Source organism: Mus caroli, unplaced genomic scaffold (assembly GCF_978045245.1).
Source record: "Mus caroli unplaced genomic scaffold, Mus_caroli_1 scaffold_18, whole genome shotgun sequence".
Lineage (NCBI taxonomy): Eukaryota > Metazoa > Chordata > Mammalia > Rodentia > Muridae > Mus > Mus caroli.
Window position 1 is genome coordinate 4184654 of NW_028227273.1, and position 19985 is coordinate 4204638.

The following is a 19985-nucleotide window of genomic DNA, read 5'->3' on the forward strand; positions in this document are numbered from 1 at the left end:
TCCGGGATTTGAATTGAGGTCAGTCTTGCTTATTCATTTATGTAGTTCAAGAATAAAAATAGAACAGACGAATAGTTTTGGGTCTCCATCTTCCATGGGTGTCCTTATTTAAGAATTAAGTAAATCCATCAGCAAATTGAGGCTTTTTAAAATTTGATTGGGGCCGGACTATGGTCCTGGGTGTATAGCGGACAGTGCCCTCAGGTGGCCACTTAGCAAAATTACACCTTGTAACTCTGGCTACATCTAGGTCATCCAGGGGGTGAGCACTTTGTCCCCTTCTCCTTTATCCCTCTTACAAATCCCAAATTATTTCCTTCCTCATCTTTTAGCATTTCCCATATCTCCATTCAAATCTTCGTCTAAAGGTAGCTAACTGCCGGCTACTGAGTTTCCCTCGGCCAAGCGAACAAAAGACCCTCTAATCAGCCAGGACTTTCCATTCCAAAGGATTCCATGTGTAAGTGGAGATTTGCATACATCCTATGCATGTTCTTTTCTTTTGTAACGCAGATCAGTTTGTCCCCTAGCGGACCTCTTTCTCTGGACCTGAACATGAGGCACACCAGCCTGATCTACCTTTTCACATTGTGCTTTGAAAAACATTTTATTGAATGTTGTCACTTCCAAAGTTTTGATCACATTTAAACGTGTCTGAGCTTCATTGCTTGGCATGTGTGACTTTGGGTAGCTCTTTTGTTCTTTCATAGATCCTTTTGCTCAGAGAGGAAATGTTAAGATAAGAATTTGACTTATATTGACAGTGGAAGAAATTCTTGTTGGCCTCTTGTTTATGATGTAGTGAGATTTACTAACATGTTCTTAATTTGTGTGAGGTTATTTTACGGATTATTTGAAAATCGAAGAGACAAGACACCTTTTCAGTGGCTAACCATGAGGGCCTTAGAGGGGAAAGTAATTGCTTGTTGTAATTGCTGCACTGGATCTCCAGAAGACCTGGGTGTCCCTGACACCTACTCCCTCCCCCCAGTCCTGTTTCCCAAATATCATGATGCCTCTGAGACCTTCTTTCTACCCTGCCTGCTGGCACTGCCCTGACATAACATCTCATTACTGGCAGTGGTTCAGATTTGGAACTCTGCATTATCTCACTGTCAAATTCCCCCCAAACACGGGATTTAAACACAGTGAGTGGACCTGTCACTGTGGGCTCTAGAGTGCAGCAGGTGTTCTCCCAGCTGTGGTGGCTGGTCTCATTTTATAAATTGGCTATAAATGCCCAATTAGATCTTTCATGCATGCAGCACAAACCTCCTGAGAAGGATGTCGCCCTTCTAAGGATCTCTATGGAAGCAGGGTGTTTTGCTTCTCTGATCAAGTGGGGCTTTGCACACTCTGCAGAAGCTGGGGATGGTATGGTTGGCAGTACACTTTAGTGATATATTTTTTTTTAGCTGCAGTGCAGCTGAGAATCAATGTTCAGTGGGGAAAGGGACTACTTTGGAGGCAACGACCACAGCACAAAACAGTGACAATAAGGCAGTGAGTCTGACAATGTAATACTTGACAATTTTGTTATTCCCTTCCCCACACAAGAGTTACAACACAGTCACTGCGAAGACAATTAGAGACATAAAACCATTGTTTCTTTTGAATCTATTGAATTCCCAGACTTTGCAGAAAACAGCCCAAACCTATCCTCTTGATTCTCAAATCTCTGACAGTTTGTTTTAATCCACGTTCACCTCCCCCACCTCTAGGAAGACATCCTTCCCCGATGCACACAGCTGTCTGTGATTTGTTTAACGTTCATTCTGAGTGTTCTTCTGTTAATGTTCATACTCCAGGCCAGCATACAGTATTGCAGCTTAAAGGTCTGTAGCCTGTACTTACAACTCTGTCGTGTTTAAATCCTTCATCTTTCTCTGCCTAGAGTGATATCCTCCGGATAAGTGATATATCCAATCATGTGTCTACTTAATGTTCTCCAGATCCAGCCTTTTACTTCCTGACTTTTAAAAACAATTATAAATGTATTTATTTTACGGGTGTGAGTGCTTCATGCACATTGACGTATGTGTGCTACTTGCATACCCTGTATATACAGAGGAGGGAGCCAGGTCTCAGTGTCAGAAGAGGTAATTGGATTCCCTGGACAGACTCACTAATGGTTAAATGGTTATGATCCATTCTATGCATAAGAACCCAACTTAGGTCTATAAGTGTTCTTAACCCCTGAGCCATCTTTCCAGTCCCCTAATTCATCATTTACATGGACCAGGGGAAGCAAATTTTATTGTTGCTATCTATCAGCCTCAATAGATTGCTACTGAGGGCCCATAACAGCAATTGAAAAGCATTCTGAAACATTTGTGGATTTACGAGCAGAGAACGCGAGAGTGGCAAGTCTGGATGTGAGATGGAGATGAGCCACAGGTAGCCACATACTGAATTCGAGTTTCTGGTAATGCTCACCCCAACTAGGGCAGCTGCTTTTCATTTCTTCACCAAATTCCATTATAATTTTACATGGGTCATCCCATCTGGACTTTTTAATTTCTTACTAGTTGCTAAGATATCAAAAGCTAAGAACTCTAGTTTATCTGTAGGAGGTGCCCTCTCCCGCTCCAATCCTAATTCCTGACTCCTCCCCATTCATCCAACACACAGACACTGTTGATGCCCTTTGATGTCCTGAAACTTCAGACACTGTAAGTTCCTGTACCGATACACTATGTCTATTGTATCATAAACCATTGCATTTATAAGATTAGCAGGCATGCTTCCATCTGTTTTTGATAGGTTTGATGGTCCATGACATAACTATCTGATTTTTGCTGGGACATGAATGTGAATCATGGACAATGATAATATTCAAAATTGAGGATCTTCATGAAGCAAACCCCTTGCTTAGATCTGTCTTTCTTCACTTCTAGTCAAGATAATAAGTTACCCTTCTCAGTATAATTCTTGTCATCATTGTCATTAGTTATAGGCTTGACTGTCAAGCTACAGATTAAGGATTTATATATTATCTATTGCATCAAATAGGCAAGATGACCTAATATAATCAAGGCACAATGCTACACTTTGCCTCAAGCTATCTCTTCAAAATGGGTAATGTTTGGGTATTAAAACCATGCACAGGCCCACTGAATATATTTGAGTTCTCTTTAAAGACAGTTCTATAGTCATTTAATATTATAAAACCATATTCACTGAAAAAAAATACTGATAGCTGGTGAGACAGCCCAGCAGTTAAGAGCATGGAATAACATTGTAGAAGACCCAGATTTGGCTCCTAAAACCCACATGGGTCCATAGTTGCCTGTAACTCCAACTATGTGATGTCTTCATCTTTCCTCAGTGATTTGCAGGTTTCCACACACAGGCATACACACATATTTTTAAAACTTTTTAAATTAAATGAAAATTATCAATCAAATCTCAGAAATGAAGATATGATAGTGGTCACAATAGCAGGAGAAAGCACAGCATATTTCAACTTCTGCCTCTTCCTTCTCTTTTTTTTAGTATAAGTGATGACTGAGGACAAATGTGACTTCAGACTCTAGGTCCAAACAGATATGTCATCTGCATTCTTTAACAGTACTTTCCTGTGTTCATCTGAAACTTCTCTGAGTGAGTTCTAACTGTAAACCCCTATGAATGATATGCGTGTTCACTCCAGCAGACTCAACCTTCCTCCATCTCCAGGCAGTCCTGCAGGCTTCCTTTGTGCACGGCCATGCACTTTCGGTGAACATTTGCACACACCGCTTTTACTCAGAACTCCTAGAAATGTATCCATTCTTCATGCTCACATCTCTATTCAGCTTCCCCAAGTTATTTAATGTTTTCTCTGTGCAATCCCCACCAGTGCTGTCTCTCCATACTGCAGGGAACACAAGGCAGTGCTGCCAAGCAACAAGGGGAGCTGTCTCTCTATACTGGGAGAGCAGCACACACTCACTATACGAAAAGACCTATTTCCCATCATATTCTTTTAGCATTTATTGTTTTGTTTTGTTTTGTTTGTGTGGTTCTTGTGTCTGCATGTATATCTGCACAACACCACATTCCTGGTGTCTTCAGAGGACAGAACACTGTATCAGGTGCCCTAGAACTGGAATTACTGGTGATTGGGAGTCACTGTGTTAGTGCTGTGAACCAAACCCAAGTCCTCTGTGAAAACAGCTAGTGCTCTTAAAAGAAAGAAACTGTTTTTTAATTAAAAACATACAGAAAGATGTCCAATTCTTAAGGAAAAAGTAAATATTTTAGAAGATCTTGTCAGTGCCTGTAAACCATGAGTACTGCTTTATCATTGCTCTATACTGTTCACTAGTTTCTAACTATATAGAAAAACCATGATGAATGTAACTTTTTACCCTTGTATATTAAGGTATACATGTATTTTTAACTTGTATTAAATAGGCCTTTATAGGAAATAGAAGTTCTCTTAAATTTGAAACAACAGGAGAACCACACACTCAATATAAATTTTCAATAGTTTAGAGATAAGAAAATTAAATTATTTAATGTAAGATATGTATTAAAAATCAAAACAAAAGACAGAACAACATAAAAGTTTCAAGAAAACAATAGATTTGCATAGGGAGTGTAACTTGATTCATACACTCAGCATGAGAAATCATTTCCAGTTCTCTTTTTAAGTTGCTTCTTTTTTTATTAATTTATTTTTTTAATTCCATATTTTATTCCCTCCCACCCCATCCACTCTCTGACTGTATCACATCCCATACCTCCTCCCCATCCACCTGTCTCCTTGTGGATGTCCATACACCCCACCCCACCTGACCTCTAAACTCCCTAGGACCTCAAATCTCTTGAGGGTTAGGTGCATCATCTCTGAATGAAGACAGACCCAGAAGTCCCCTACTCTATGCGTGTTGAGGGCCTCATATCAACTGGTGTATACTGTCTGTTTGGTGATCTAATGTTTGAAAGATCTCAACGGTCCAGATCAATTGAGACTGCTGGTCTTCCTTACAGAATCACGCTTCTCCTCAGCTTCCTTCAGCCTTCCCTAATTCAACAACAGGGGTCAGCTGCTTCTGTCCATTGGTTGAGTGCAAATATCTGCATCTGACTCTTTCAGCTGCTTGTTGGGTCTTTCAGAGGGCAGTTATGATAGACACATTTATGAACACTCCATAGCCTCAGTAATAGTGTCAGGCCTTGGGACCCCCCCCCCCCCCCTTGAGTTGGGTCTGTCACTGGACCTTCTTTTCCTCAGGCTCTTCTCCATTTCCATCCCTGTAATTCTTTCAGACAAACAGTTATAGTTCAAAGATGTGACTGTAGGATGGCAACCCCATCCCTCACTTGATGTCTTGTTTTCCTGCTGGAGGTGGACTCTATAAGTTCCCTCTCCCTACTGTCAGGCATTTCATTTAAAGTCCCTCCCTTTGAGTCCTGAGAGTCTCTTACCTCCCCAACCTCTGGTGCATTCTGGAGGGTACCTCTATCCCCCTACTTCCAGAGGCTGCCTGTTTCCATTCTTTCCGTTGGCCCTCAGGGCTTCAGTCCTTTCCCTCACCCAATACCAGATCAGGTACCTTCTCTCCTCTACTCTGCCACCTACTTTCCCTCCCAAGTTCCTCCTTGCCTTCCCACTTGTGATAGCTTCCATCTCTCTCCCAAGTGGGACTGAGGTGTCCTCACTTGGTCACTTCAGCTTGTTCTACTTTTTTGAATTTTGTGGATTATATCTTGGGTATTCTGTACTTTTATTATTTTGTCCAATATCCACTTATTAGTGAGTACATACCATGCATGTCCTTTTGGGTCTGAGTTACCTTACTCAGTGTGATATTTTCTGGCTCCATCCATTTGCCTGCAAAACTCAGGATGTCCTTGTTCTCAATAGCTGAGTAGTATTCCATTGTGTAAATGAACCACAGTTTCTGTATCCATTCTTTGGTTGTGGGACATCTGGGTTGTTTGCAGCTTCCGGCTATCACAAAAAAAAGGCTGCTATGAACATAGTGGAACATGTGCCCCTGTGGCATGGTGGGCCATCTTTTGGGGATATTCCCAAAAGTGATATAGCTGGGTCTGTAGGTAGATCTCTTTCCAGTTTTCTGAGGAATCTCCAGATTGATCTCCAGAGTGGTTGTACCAGTTTGCAATCCCACCAGCAATGGAGGAAGGAGTGTTCTTATTTCTCCACATCCTCTCCAACATGTGTTGTCACCGGAGGATTTGATCATAGCAAATCTTGAGACTGGGATTTTTTTCTGTGTAGTTCTGATTGGCCTGTAACTCACTCTGTAGATCAGGTTGGCCTAGGTCTCATGGCGATATATCTTTCTGCTCCTGGCTGCTGCTTCCCTCCCCTGAGTGCTGGGATTAAAGGCATGTGCCATGTCACCCCACCAAGTGTACTTATTCTCCTCCTGTCATTCAGAATAGTTTTAGTAAACATAGTAGAGAAAAAAAGCAGCCTTGGCGATTGGGTTGCAGGTGCACCTCATGCTTCTGATGTAGGGAGGACTACACTGACCCAGTGACTCCCTCTTGCTCACTTGTGAGGTCTAGATGATAACAACATTTCAGTGTCCTGAAGAGTTTGGAAAAGTGGAACCCCTTCAAAGTTTAGTGAAAACCCACCTGCAAACTTTATCAGTATATGTGGTTTTAGCAATCTCATCTGCAGTTCAAGTGGGTATCATACCACAAGAGGAAAAGGAAACACAGCAGAGAGGAAGTGTCCGTTATTAAGAGTATTGATCACAGGTATGCAAGCTTGCTGAAGACAAAAGAAAAGCATCGGCAAAAATTCTGCCTGGATTTCTCTTAAAAGCCAAATGTCAAATTTAAATTTTAGAGCCACAAAATGAAATTAGCTTGACATGAATTTATCTGCCTGAACTCACACTCCATCTGCCAGTGTCACTGGCATAGAGTGGAGTAAAAGAAGATGGATTACCACATACATCTCCACAGCATTTTCCTTTCATTATTCTGTATCTCTCATGTCCACTCGGGTTTCCTCAGTCTGTTGGCAAAAGCCATAAACAAAATATGTCTTCATGTTATGTCTCAGTGAATCCTGTAGAAACAAAAATTCTTCTATAGGTATTTTTTTTGTTCACAATTTCAGCTAGAAATTAAATGTCAGAATGGAAATCATTTTCCATAAAATAATGAAAATATTGACTATCAAAGTCTGGGTGTAGGACATGTTGGGATCTGAACTCTAGCTCTTTTGGATTATTTACCTTTTACATGTAAATATAAGTATTAAGGTATGGCAGTGATAGCTGCAGACATCTGACTTTATTGTCTGTGAACAGGTCCCTGTCTCCAAAAATTCAATGTTTGTGTCATAAGAATTTTAATCACAGGTGAGAAGTTGATACCAAGTAGTTATTATTATGGGAGAGAATTGAGTGGTTTTTCTTCTGTGGTTTCTCAGTGTGCAGATATATCTCTCTCTGCCCTGAGAATCTGTCACCTTGCTAGGATTCCTCTAATACCACTGTTCTTTTTCTCAACTGGCTCTAACTTTTCAAAATTCCCTGTACTTTGTAGAAATAGGCTTCTTGTCTTTGGAGAGCACACTGTGGAAGCCAGGGTGGGCTCACTGAAAGAACCATACTTTCAGAACACTGGACTTTCAGTGTGATTCCCCTATTTTCGGGCATTGTTATCCAGAACCACAGGAACTTAGCAGCATTATAGCTTGTGTTAGTGACTGGTAGCTCAGCAGTCAGATTCAAAGAAGACAATGCTTACACAAGTGCTTTGTAAACTTGAGTACATTTCACCGATGCCAGTTATTATTGTGTTGTAATGATAAAGTCAGAGCTTGCTTCTCAAGTGAACAGTGACTCAAGAAACAAGGAGGCCCCTGTTCACACAGACAAAATTCTCATCTTTAAATGCAGTGGTGTCTGCTTTTAGGAAATCTATAGGTTCTGTTTTTGTTGTTGTTGTTGCTGTTTTTTGTGCTTTATCTGGAGCAATATGTTGTTGGATGTAGTAGGAAAGTGTCAGGTCAGAACAGCTAGAAACAGCAAAATAGTCAAAAAAAAAAAAGGGATTTTCACTGGAGAAAGTCTCTGTTCCTAGCAATTCTTGAGTGTTGGCTCAATGACAAGCCTGAGTGAAGTGAAATACATACAAACCAATGGGAAGCACTAATGGGAATTATTGAACTTTTTGGGAGTAGAGATGGGGGTGGTCAACTAGCTTGGCTGTGTTCTATATTTAAGTAAATGCATCCTTCATTCTATAATAACACCAGGGCCACAATATCGATGGGTCTGAAAGAGTAAACTGTTTCCATAATGTAAATTGGGATATGGGGGTTGCATGAGTTAGGCTATACTTGTATATGACATAGCATGAGGTGTGACTGGACACCCAGACTGCTCAAGTCAGGATAGTATCAAACTAATTCCCCATAAGAGATTAACACTTGTTTTAACTTCAAAAGAAAACTAAGAGATGAATCTAAATTATCATATATTGATCCCTCAAATTGCTTCTTCATCCTTAACTTATCTCTCTACCTCTTACTACAGATAAATGCAACATATGTAAACTAAAACCAGGCATGACTCTAACAAATTACTCTATCAAATAGACAACAGTGTCATTGCACTACATTCTCCAAGTGGGCTTTGTGCCCTAATTTCTGTGTTCACTAAAGAGCTCAGTAGAAGAGATACCCCTTGATAAACTTTACTCCATGTTTGAGGAAGGCAACCAGAAACACATGAATGCTATATCAATACAACTTCCATCAGGCCTTCTTATTTAGATGATTCTTTGTTGAATCCAAACTATTCATTATGTAGCCATTAAATGACTCAGCTAATAATTCCCTGAGTCCTACTAACTGAAAGTGGGATTTTAAAAGTGCTTTGCCCATGGTTATCTCTTTAAATATTTATTTTTTCCAGTTAATGTATTTATTTATTTTTTCGGTATTTATTTCATTTACATTTCCAATGCTATCCCAAAAGTCCCCCACACCCTCCCCGACCCACCCACTCCCACTTCTTGGCCCTGGCGTTCCCCTTTATTGAGGCATATAAAGTTTGTACTACCAATGGGCCTCTCTTTCCACTGATGGCCTACTAGGCTATCTTCTGATACATATGCAGCTGGAGACACGAGCTCCGGGGGTACTGGTTAGTTCATATTGTTGTTCCACCTATAAGGTTGCAGATCCCCCAGCTCCTTGGGTACTTTCTCTAGCTCCTCCATTGGGGGCCCTGTGATCCATCCAATAACTGACTAGGAGCATCCACTTCTGTGTTTGCTAGGCCCCGGCATAGTCTCACAAGAGAGAGCTATATCAGGGTCCTTTCAGCAAAATCTTGCTAGTGTATGCAATGGTGTCAGCGTTTGGAGGCTGATTATGGGATGGATCCCCATGTATGGCAGTCTCTAGATGGTCCATCCTTTGGTCTCTGTAAATATTTATTTTTAAATGAAAAAAATAGACCCACCTACAAAGCACTGAAAACAACACTTTTCAGGGAAAAATGCAAAAAAAAAAATCTCGATGATACTTATTTATATCAGAAAATTAGATGAATATGTTGTCAGGGTAGAATTTAAGTTAGACAATTAAAATTAAATAGAGTCTGGAAATGCAACATTGGCAGAAGCAAGGTATTCATAAAAAAGTAACAACGTGCAATGTGTACTGCAGACTCTGATGCAGTGTCAGGAAAAGACAAGAGTAGAGAAATGAAGGTAACTGCAGAAGACTGAATGTCAAGGTATCAGAACAACATGATGTAATCTTTGTCATCTGCCTGGGAAACAATGCTGGGAAAAACGAGTTTACACTTTAGTAGAATATTTCATGTGTGGGTGCCTCAAGTTTAGATTGTAGAGGGAGTGAGATATTGAATAGACCAGGACACAGTGGGTGCTCGTAGGATGTCTGAAAGAAAAAAGTGCTTGACAGGCAAGCTGGATGGCCTGGATTTGATCCTTAGAACCTACATTAGGGTAAAATGAGAAAACTAATCCTATAAAGTTGTTTTCCAAAACTTGCACACATCCTTTGGTAAGTGCACATCTACAGATTCATATAGACACACACATTATTAATAACAACAACAATAATGATCTACAACAAAATGGGAAGGTTGGTGTGGCAGCAATAAGAAGGGTGGGTGGAGGCAGAGTTATCAGACTTTACTGGAGGAAAAAGAAAAAAGTCAGCAAGAACTAGAAATGAGAGTAAAAATGGAGGGACAATATCGAAGGAGTTGGCAAACTTTCCTGTAGCAATAGGTGGGGTGTCAGGCACGAGATGCACAACAGAGCTTAGGAATCATTGGAGATTTTTTTTTTCTGGGTAGAAGGGAGATTCACAATTTGATTCATATAAAGCAAGACATCAAGATCTACTTTTCCAGTCAGGGGTACATTTATTTTTTCTAACCTCTACCCAAGGTAAGTTTAGAGATAAAATTTTACAGGCATTTCTTATACAATCAAACTTACAGTACTATAGGATTATACCTTCATGTATAAAGTAGACTATGATATCTGAAGTTGAAGGACTTCTCTTTAATCAGAATGGTATCCATTTGGCATCCCTTCAGCAAAATTTTCTAAAGTTATCTTCATTGTTTCTCAGAGGGAACTGCTAAAGACAGACATGCTACATCTCAGAGCAAAATGTACACTTAAATTTTCCTTTGGCTCAGTAAATAAATATTTAGCATAATTTGATGATCTTGGGTATATGAGATTGTTATACTCATTATACAGATTTATCTACTCAATAGCTCAGATTTATTTGAGAAATTTCTTCTACTTTATATGTTCTTTCTTTTAAAAATTTAGTATGCTTAATTTCAGACAGTTATGGGAAAGATCAAATTGATATTCTGTTTCTAGAAAAGAAAGGTAATATGTGAGTGTTTATCTTTAAAGATTACAGATGATTTTCTTCTAACAGAGAACAACTTTAATACAAATACACCTAGATGATTTTTCTCCTGCAAAGTATTTTCCTTACCTTATTGGGAAAAAATCTGATCTGCAGGTATTTCTTTGTGGTGAAACAAGAAAAGGTTAAAACTAAAGATAAGGATACAGATTTAAGAGTAGAGGTTGTTTGTACCCTGGGGAAGGGGAGGGCACCCTTCTTGTAGATCAGGTTTGGAAACCAGTGAGGGCAGATTTAATCATTTATAACAATGGACAAGTTATGGAAGCGTTAGAGTAACCTGAATCTAGAATTAAATATTTTTTTCTCCAGTGAAGCCATAGGAAAACAGGTGAGAATGCATGAGTTTAATTCTCCCCCACAACTTGGACACCCATATTCCTGTAGTCATAACTATTCACATCTCTAAAGCATGTGTCTTTTTATGTATGCTCTTTTTAGTTATAATAAAAGTGGGATATTTAAGAGGCAAAGTACATATGAACAAACTGGAAAGCTGAGTCAAAGAACTAATTATACCTTGACACTTAGATTCTGCTGCTGTGAGGCTGCTGGGATACTTGCTCTAATTGCCTTCTGTTCCCTGACTTCATCTGGAAAGAAATCACTTTCACCACCTCATTTATTTGTTTTTGGTTGGAGTTCCACAAATGATCCTAGCTTTGATCCCTGTTCTCTGAGGCTAGCTCATAACCCTGGACCCTTTATAACATACAGTGCACAAATACTACATTGTAATGTCAGGTATTCTTTCTCACATCACATTCATATACCAGTCCTCAAACCTGTCCTTGTGCCCTCCCCTAACACACACCTCTTATTTTTAATATATTTTCTACTTAAACAATAGATAGAAGACCTATTATTTACTATTGTTTTCCACTCAAATGTCTTCCTTTGACATTTCTTTAACATAGTTGAGAGTATTTAATAAGAAGCTGAATATTCTTCTCTTCCAACTCTGTCTTCTCCCCTGATCTTTTGCTTACTCACCCAAACACCATGTTTACTTTGTCTTCATAGTGAACCTGTACTGTACCCACAAAGCCTTGCATCTACATTTATGTCCTTGTAAAATGTGTCCTATATCTTCTGATCTCAACTCTCCCATAATGTCTTAGAAATGTCACACAAATCTTTTTATTTCTCTTCTTGTCTAAGAAGCATTCAGTCTGAATCTACAATATGGCTCTTGGCTTTCATAAAAGGTTTTGTTTGTTTTTTATCTTTTTAATATGTCTAAATTAAAAGGTACTTGTTAAGCAAAATTCCTGATTATTTTATGAAGTTCTGTGAAATTTGTTTTCAAAGTAGATAGGTGAAAAGATCCTCTGTCCTCCTCTCTGTTAGTATCATAGGAGACACATTTCAAACACGCTGATGTCCGTGAAGTAGATAAATTAAATAAGTTCCAGGAAGTAGTTACAAACCTGAAACTTGAAACTCAACAGGAACCAGTCTGACTCTTGTCTGCATTTCCAGTGCCTTCAGCATAAAATGAGGCACACATCATATACCTTGCATGATGTATACTAAATACATAGAAATGTTCTCTGTAATCCTCAGTGTTCCTAAGGTAGGCATCATTGATTCCACTTTACAGAGGAACCATCTTACTGTCAAAGAAGTAACACAATTTAATGAGTGTACACTGTGGGTACCAGTGAGTTACAGGGTCAGAGCTTCTATAACTACAAAGCTTTCCCACAATTTCTCCTCACTCATTCATGCACAAATGCTAGGGACTAGTCAGTGAATCTGGCTGTGGTCAGATGGTACTGAGAGCTGCTTAGTACTTCTGTGTTTATGGTTCTTGATATTAGAATACTATTGAGATTTCTTTAAGACTCTTACCCCACCCCTAAACTGGTGCCTGGTGCAAACATTCAGCCAATTTGGTGGAGAGATGAAAAGGGGAAAGGAACAGGTGATCCTCAACTACATAGGAAAATTGACTTTTAATGGATGTCCATCCAGACCCTGTTCACACAGAAGGTCATTAAGGAGCATCTCCTCCTTTGTATGCGCAAGACTTTTACCTGCAAGGATCCATTAGAGCTAATGGTCATTTCCCTTCCATCACTCCAAGGATCAAAAGGATACTCTGCATCTTTGATGAGGTGGTAATGTACACAGGGCTGAACCCACTTAAGTGTTTCCTTTGTTCTCTTTATATGGAAGCCTACCAGGGAACCTCAAGACCACTCTAGCATATGAAAAGTTTATAAAGGCAGTACTAATTGTGGGGAGCTAAGTGCAGCTTCAGTAATGAAAGTGAGAATTAGCCCCAGGATTATAAATACTGACCCACCCACCTTGAATGTGAAAGGTTCATATCTGATCCTGCATTGCTTAATGTGAGGTTTTCAGCTCTTTTGTAGCACAGAATGAAAATTCCTACTTTTCTTCCACTAGCAATCGGGAAAAAAAAAAAAGGTTACTAACTAGGGCATAGGACTCATGGTAGAAGGCAGAACGGAACAAAAGTGTGTCTTCTCTAGAATCGCCTTTCTGCCATCCTTTACCATATTTATTTCTCTTGGCTCCTTATTTCCCTGCATAACTGCGAACTTTAGAGTGTATAATAACATTTACTGGTTGTCCTCCAGGTTTAGGCAACTTCCAGGAAGTTAGATTCTGAAAGAAGCATAGCTACGTTCAATATTACTTGTATAGTTTTCAGTCTTAAGTCCTATATCTAAACCACTTAAAGGCAGTGCTAAGAATTCTCCATTCAGTCCCACATTGTTATCTAATACTTGATCTTAGTCCCGAACAAGAATTAAGGCACCCCAAAGAATTTAATTACATGAATGAGGGCAGGGAGTATATTCTTCCATTGATATTAGATGGATATTAGATACACTAAAGTATAAACTTCCAGCAATATTATCCAGTGTTCAACAAAAATGTTTATCCAGTTTACTTTTGCTAATTTCCCCTGATTTCTATTTTGAGCTGTGATTCTTTGAGTTAATGAAAATGAAAACTTGAAAATTTTAGGGTTTTTTTCTCTCCCTTGAATAATTTCTAAATTACAGTGGTGGCTATCCAAAACTCCTACTATACCAGTCTTTTGGAAAGTAGGGAGATAAAAGAGAAACCTGAGATTTGGTCTCAGATATCTTCAGTCACCATCCAAGTGCCTACTGAACGGCTGTCTGGCTTTTATGCTGTTGAGATGGGATGTACCCATGTCAAACTTAGTCTGCTGTTGTCGGGACATCTGGAAACTGTTCCACTGCTCCCACAATACTGTGCAGAATGGGACATTCTATGAAGCGGTGTAAACTTCCAAATAGCTCAATCTATCTTGAAAGTGTTCACTCACAAGTATCTTGCTTCTGCTTTTGGGTTCTTCTGAGGAAACCTCCTCCATCTACATTATTCTCCTAAATCTACCTGCAGTGTTGATACCCAGCTGGGGTTGGCTTTTAAATTAGGAAGCAGTGCCCTCCTTTTGACATTCCCCAATAGCTATGCATCCAGGGCTATGCTTCTATAATTTCTGCTTGCCCAGTTGCAGTGTAAGAAACTTTCACTTTCCTTATGTAAACGACTATATATTCATCACATTCCTAGAAGAATCTAGGTTTGAAAAGTCAAGAGCAGGAAGCTAATTTTATGCCTTTGATTTATGACTCATGTCCTTTCTGCAGCATCTGAAGCACAAGGACTTGGAACTAAAGTGAGTGAAAAGACAGAGGAGAGATTGGGAATGAGGGTGGTAGTAATCAAATAATATTACAAAATTAATATTGTACAGTGAACACTGTGCTATCCTTAAACATCAAGGGTGATACCTTATACAGTGTTATTTGGGAGATAGGAGAGAAACACATTTAATACTTTATGCACAAATTCTATCAGTGGTACACTGTTGCAATGAAAACAGCTTTTTTTTGGTAGAGCAAGAGGGCAGATTTTCAGTTCTTGAGGTTTTGTAATATTGATAAACCAACATTCCTTCATTCTCAATATTCTCACCAACAAAATTCAGAGTGTCAGATTTAGGGCTTTATTTTACTTTCCTTAAAATTTAGTGTCTTAGCTTATGATTGTGGACAATGGTAGATGACATAAACTGGCTTGAAGACCAATGATTTTGTTACTACATTTCAAGAAACCCTGTGAATACCAGTTTTTGCTCTCAATCTCATAAAGACAGTACAGCAGCCTAGACAAGCATTATGAACGCACACATTTTTTTTTAAATACTAGTACAATTATACTGAGTGTCATGTTGTTAGGGTGATTAAGGTAAAAGAGACATTTCAGGGATAGAAAAGTTAGAGAAGTCCCTGTCAGATGTGTGTCAGCAGAACTTGCAATCTGGAGCTGAAGATTACAGAAACCTGAGGTCACCCCCCTTGAACTGATTAATTACGTTGACTAAATATCATCCGGTCACTTTGAATAATCTGCAGACTGGGTAAAGCAGGTATTCCAATACTGCTTGAAACGTTGAAGAAACCTATACCTAGGAGCCCGTAGACAACAAAGCTAAGCAAAATGTTCCATTTGAAACTGCAGGAGCATCAGGGACACACATTAATAACTTCTTTAAAAATTCCAAAGTAGCACAGAGTTACAAGTGGTGTTGTTTTTAACTTAGTACAGAAACATGTGAAGAATTACATAAGTTAGACTATAAAAGGATTGAGTTAGTGAAAAAAGATATTCAAAGACAAAAAAATAAAAATACAACTGGTCAAAGTAGAAAGAACAAAAGATTATAGGCTGCCTAGCCCCAAATGATACTTGTATAACACAAATTCTACACCTAAGACTAACGAAACACAGAAGAGTCCCTCCCTCAAAAAAACCAAATGAAAAAACAAACAAACAACCAAAAAACAAAACAAACAAACAACCAAAAACCCAGGAATGCTGGTGTGAGATTGTATCTCCTAAAATGACAAAGAAGCTAATACTATGATACCTCAATGACATGGCTGCCTAAAAAAGATGTGAAGCCGTACAGTAGCAATTGAAATTCCAATAGCGAAGGCAGATATCACACGTGGCTCTACCCATGACAACTGCAGACAACTATAAAAGCTGAGAGCAAGAGAAATAGTTGGTCCAAGACTTGAGCCCCCTGATTGATCCAGTGCCTAGTTTGGCCCTGAAATTATATACATAACAAGTAACAGTAAAGAAATGAGCAAGATCTCTCTATATATCGTTAGGGGATGTGTGCCCTGCACGTGCACACCCATCCCAATTTGAAAATGTAGGATTGTCACGAAAGTCACGGGTTGTTCTGTTCATATCATCTTTCTAAAAATAAATCTACGTGGTTTCAAAATTTGGTTTCTTTTCTCCTGATTCTCGTGTGTGTGTGTGTGTGTGTGTGTGTGTGTATGTGTGTGTGTATGTGTGTGTGTGTGTTTAACAACACCAACTGAAGAAAAAGAGGCCAGAATTTCAAAAGGAACAGGAGGATACACAAGAGAGGTTGGAAGGCTGGGGGAGATTATATAAGTATCCTTTACTTCTAAAAAATAAGAAAACCAAAAGCAAGCAAACAAAATGATAATGCAGACTATGACTTTATTCAGTAAAGCCTTGCGGATTCTGGTGTTGAATTGAGAAAAGACAGGAAGGCCCACTGGTTGCTCTGAAAATCCATCTTTGCATTGTTCCCGGGTTGTGCTCCGAGCTCGCTGCAGCCACCTTCGCCACCCACCGCTGGACTTTGGCGGCTTTCTCACCAGAGTCCTCGAACTAATTCTTCCCTTGCTGCCTCGGACCACCGGCGTGCCCCACCATGTCAGACAGGGCAGGGGACACCAGCTCCGAGATCACCACCAAGGAACTGACGGAGAAGAAGGAAGTTGTGGAAGAGGCAGATAATGGAAGAGCTGCACCTGCCAATGGGAATGTTCAAAATGAGGAAAATGGGGAGCAGGAGGCTGACAGTGAGGCAGATGAAGAAGAGGAAGAAGGTGGGGAGGAAGAGGAGGAGGAGAAAGAAGAAGGTGACGGTGAGGAAAAGGATGGAGATGAAGATGAGGAAGCTGAGGCACCTACGGGCAAGTGGGTAGTTGAGGGTGATGAGGATGACGATGTCGACACCAAGAAGCAGAAGACGGAGGAGGATGACTAGACAGCAAAAGGCAAAGTAACCTTACGCACTGTGACCTATTCACCCTCCTCTTCGCATCTCAGAATTTAAGCGTGGTCACCTTAGAGAAGCAGGCCTCGCCCATCCACAGCGGGCCATGCCACCCACAGATGACATGCCCTCCACCACCACACCAAAACTACAACATGAATCGGCGACATGGAAGGAAAAAAAGACCCAGAACTTTCTAGGTCCTGCTTTTTTTCTTAAAAAATATTTTAAAAAGAAAATTGGTGTGAATTTTTCATTTACATTTTATATTTTTGTACATATTGTTAGGGGTCAGCCATTTTTAATAACAGGTGACCAAAACAGCCTTCACAGCGTTTTCTGTCCTACTTCAGACTTTACTTGTAGTGTGACCATGATCATTATCATCTCAAAGGAGAGAGAAAAAAAACTTGCAAAACAAAAACAACAACAGCAAAAATCAATCTTATTCTAAGCATAACAGTAACATTTTCTATATATGTATCTAGCTGTACTATAAGTAATTTAGTTTGTATGACATGGTTTAAAAGGCCAAAAATAAAAAGACTTTTTCCTTTTTTTTGTCTATGAAGTTGCTGTTTATTTATTCATTTATTTTTGGCCTGTTTGATGTATGTTTGAAATGATGTCCAACAATAAACCGGAATTTTATTTTGCTGAGGTGTTCTTTTTTCATTATTAATAGATATCTTCTTTATTTACATTTCAAATGTTATGCCCTTTCCTGGTTTCCCTTCTGAAAACTATCCCCCTCCCACCTCTCCCTGCTCCCCAACCCACCCACTCTCTCTTTCTGGCCCTGGCATTCCCCTATACTGGTGCATAGAACCTTTACAGGACCAAGGGCCTCACCTCTCATTGATGACAGACTAGGCCATCTTGTGCTACGAATGCAGCTGGAGCCATGAGTCCCTCCATGTGTTTTCTTTAGTTGGTGGTTTAGTCCCACCGAGCTCTGGGGTTAGTGATTAGTTCATATTGTTGTTCCTCCTATGGGGCTGCAAACCCCTTCAGCTCCTTGGTTTTTTTCTCTAGTTCCTTCTTTGTGGACCCTGTGGTTCCTCCAATAGATAGCTGTGAGCATCCACTTCTGTATTTTCCAGGCACAGGCAGACCCTCTGAGGAGACAGCTATATCAGGCTCCTGTCAGCAGGCTCTTGTTGGCATCTGCAATAGTGTCTGGGTTTGGTGGTTGTTTGTGGGATGGATTCCCCAGGTGGGGCAGTCTCTGGATGGTTATTCCTTCTGTGTCCACACTTTGTCTCTGTAACTCCCTCCATGGGTATTTTGTTCCCTCTTCTAAGAAGAACGGACATATCCACACTTTGGTCTTCCTTCTTCTGGAGTTTCATGTGTTTTGCGAATTGTATCCCCTTTCTAGAAAGGGGATAAAATTTGAAATGTAAATAAAGAAAATATCTAATAAAAAACATAACAAAACAGAACAAAACAAAACAAAAAAAAACAGCCTCCACTTGGCATATTACGTACTTACCCTTTGGCAGGAGATCCCTAAAAATCACGTGGTTTGTTCCTCAAAGAAGCACATAGGATAGATTTTGTTGTTCTGTGTTTTGTGTTTTGAAAATGGAATTTCTGATCACTCGAGAAACTGCCTCAGTATAAAGAGTTACTAGGTACCTGGGTTGGATGTTGTTCAGGTATCTTTATCTGCTTGTGTACACACTTTTCCTTAGGTGACACCCTAGTGAATCCATACAATGCTTTTGCTAATAGCATCTAGAAAAATGTCAGTGCTAATACGTTATTCAAATGTTACATCATTTTGTACTTTTCAGAAAGTAAAAAGTAGGGCATACATTTACCTTGTTAATTTAATATAAAATAAACACCATATCTCTTGTTATCCTTATCATACTCTGTGGTCAAAGTTGATGCTGAGATACTTTTGTGACTATTAAATTGACCTTTCCACAGGTGACTTGTATATTGGAGGAGTGGCTAAAGAAACATATAAATCCCTGCCAAAACTGGTCCATGCCAAAGAAGGCTTTCAAGGTTGCCTGGCATCTGTGGACTTGAATGGCAGACTTCCAGATCTCATTTCGGATGCTCTCTTCTGCAATGGGCAAATTGAGAGAGGATGTGAAGGTACTATATTTGTTTTCATACTACTCAATACAACCAAACTACAAATTTAATTAAGACAACCCTCCCCACCAGCCAGCAAAATTTCAGCTAGCTGCAGTATTTTCACTTGGAGCTTAGAAGTCCTTATTCATGTTCTGAATATTTAATTCCATAATTCTTAAGTTTTCCGGATTATTTGGAAGAGAATACTAAAGTCCAATGTAAAAAGGAGCTGTAACTACAGACCTTGTCATTTCTTCTTAGAAGACAATAATTTGGCTAACTAGCATATGAATCAGTTCTATAATGCTATAATTCAAGCATTAGATACCCATTTAAAATAGAAAAAAATATTTTTTCTGGTAATGGTAGTGTATTTTAACTCATTTTGAAAACTTTACATTAAATGGAATGACAGATAAGAAAAGGGCTCAGATACCCAGTCTCAGATCACTAATTGATTTTTATGTGTCTGCTAGCAAGCAATAAATTATGTTTTGCTAAAAAATAGGTTTCTTATATTACCCAGCTACTGTACAATGCTTCAGATGTGCACAGCACTCTCTTACATTTCTTTCATGTTTTCTATCAGACTAAGATGTATAAGAATTATTTTTTGATTGCTGCTTTCATTTCAGGTAATTTTAACTTCAACATCCAAATTTTTGAGTCAATTCTACCTCCATAAGTGTAATTCAACCACATTATCAGGAATTATCTGGTTTTACATGTGTTATTATTTCTCCTTTAATTTTCAGCATACCTTTATCCATTTTGAAGGTTTAGATTTGTAAGTAATGCTGTGTAAGTGAAAAGGAAGAACCAAATGTGAGCCCTCCTCTTAAGGAGATTGTGAATCAC

The 19985-nt window shown here is 39.3% G+C and overlaps 2 protein-coding genes across 40 annotated transcripts in view; both read left to right on the forward strand.

The window, feature by feature from the left end:
• The window catches only part of Nrxn1 (neurexin 1), a 1038549-nt gene that overhangs the window by 497015 nt on the left and 521549 nt on the right, over positions 1-19985 (forward strand). For all 38 annotated transcript variants that reach the window (XM_085832802.1, XM_085832806.1, XM_085832815.1 and 35 more), the window contains one exon: positions 18972-19145. In XM_085832802.1, the coding sequence (XP_085688928.1) occupies positions 18972-19145 (174 nt within the window). The remainder of the gene's footprint in view (positions 1-18971; positions 19146-19985) is intronic.
• LOC110284087 (prothymosin alpha-like) lies at positions 16686-17024 on the forward strand. 2 transcript variants are annotated; one of them, XM_085833001.1, is made up of 2 exons: positions 16686-16863; positions 16894-17024. In XM_085833001.1, the coding sequence occupies exons 1-2, from the start codon at positions 16686-16688 to the stop codon at positions 17022-17024; spliced, it is 309 nt and encodes a 102-aa protein (XP_085689127.1). The 2 variants fall into 2 exon arrangements, with proteins under 2 accessions (XP_085689127.1, XP_085689126.1); XM_085833000.1 differs by having other exon boundaries at positions 16686-17024.

Bases quoted from the DNA above. Each gene is read 5' to 3' on its own strand.
- LOC110284087 (XM_085833000.1), top strand. From the start codon at position 16,686: ATGTCAGACAGGGCAGGGGACACCAGCTCCGAGATCACCACCAAGGAA.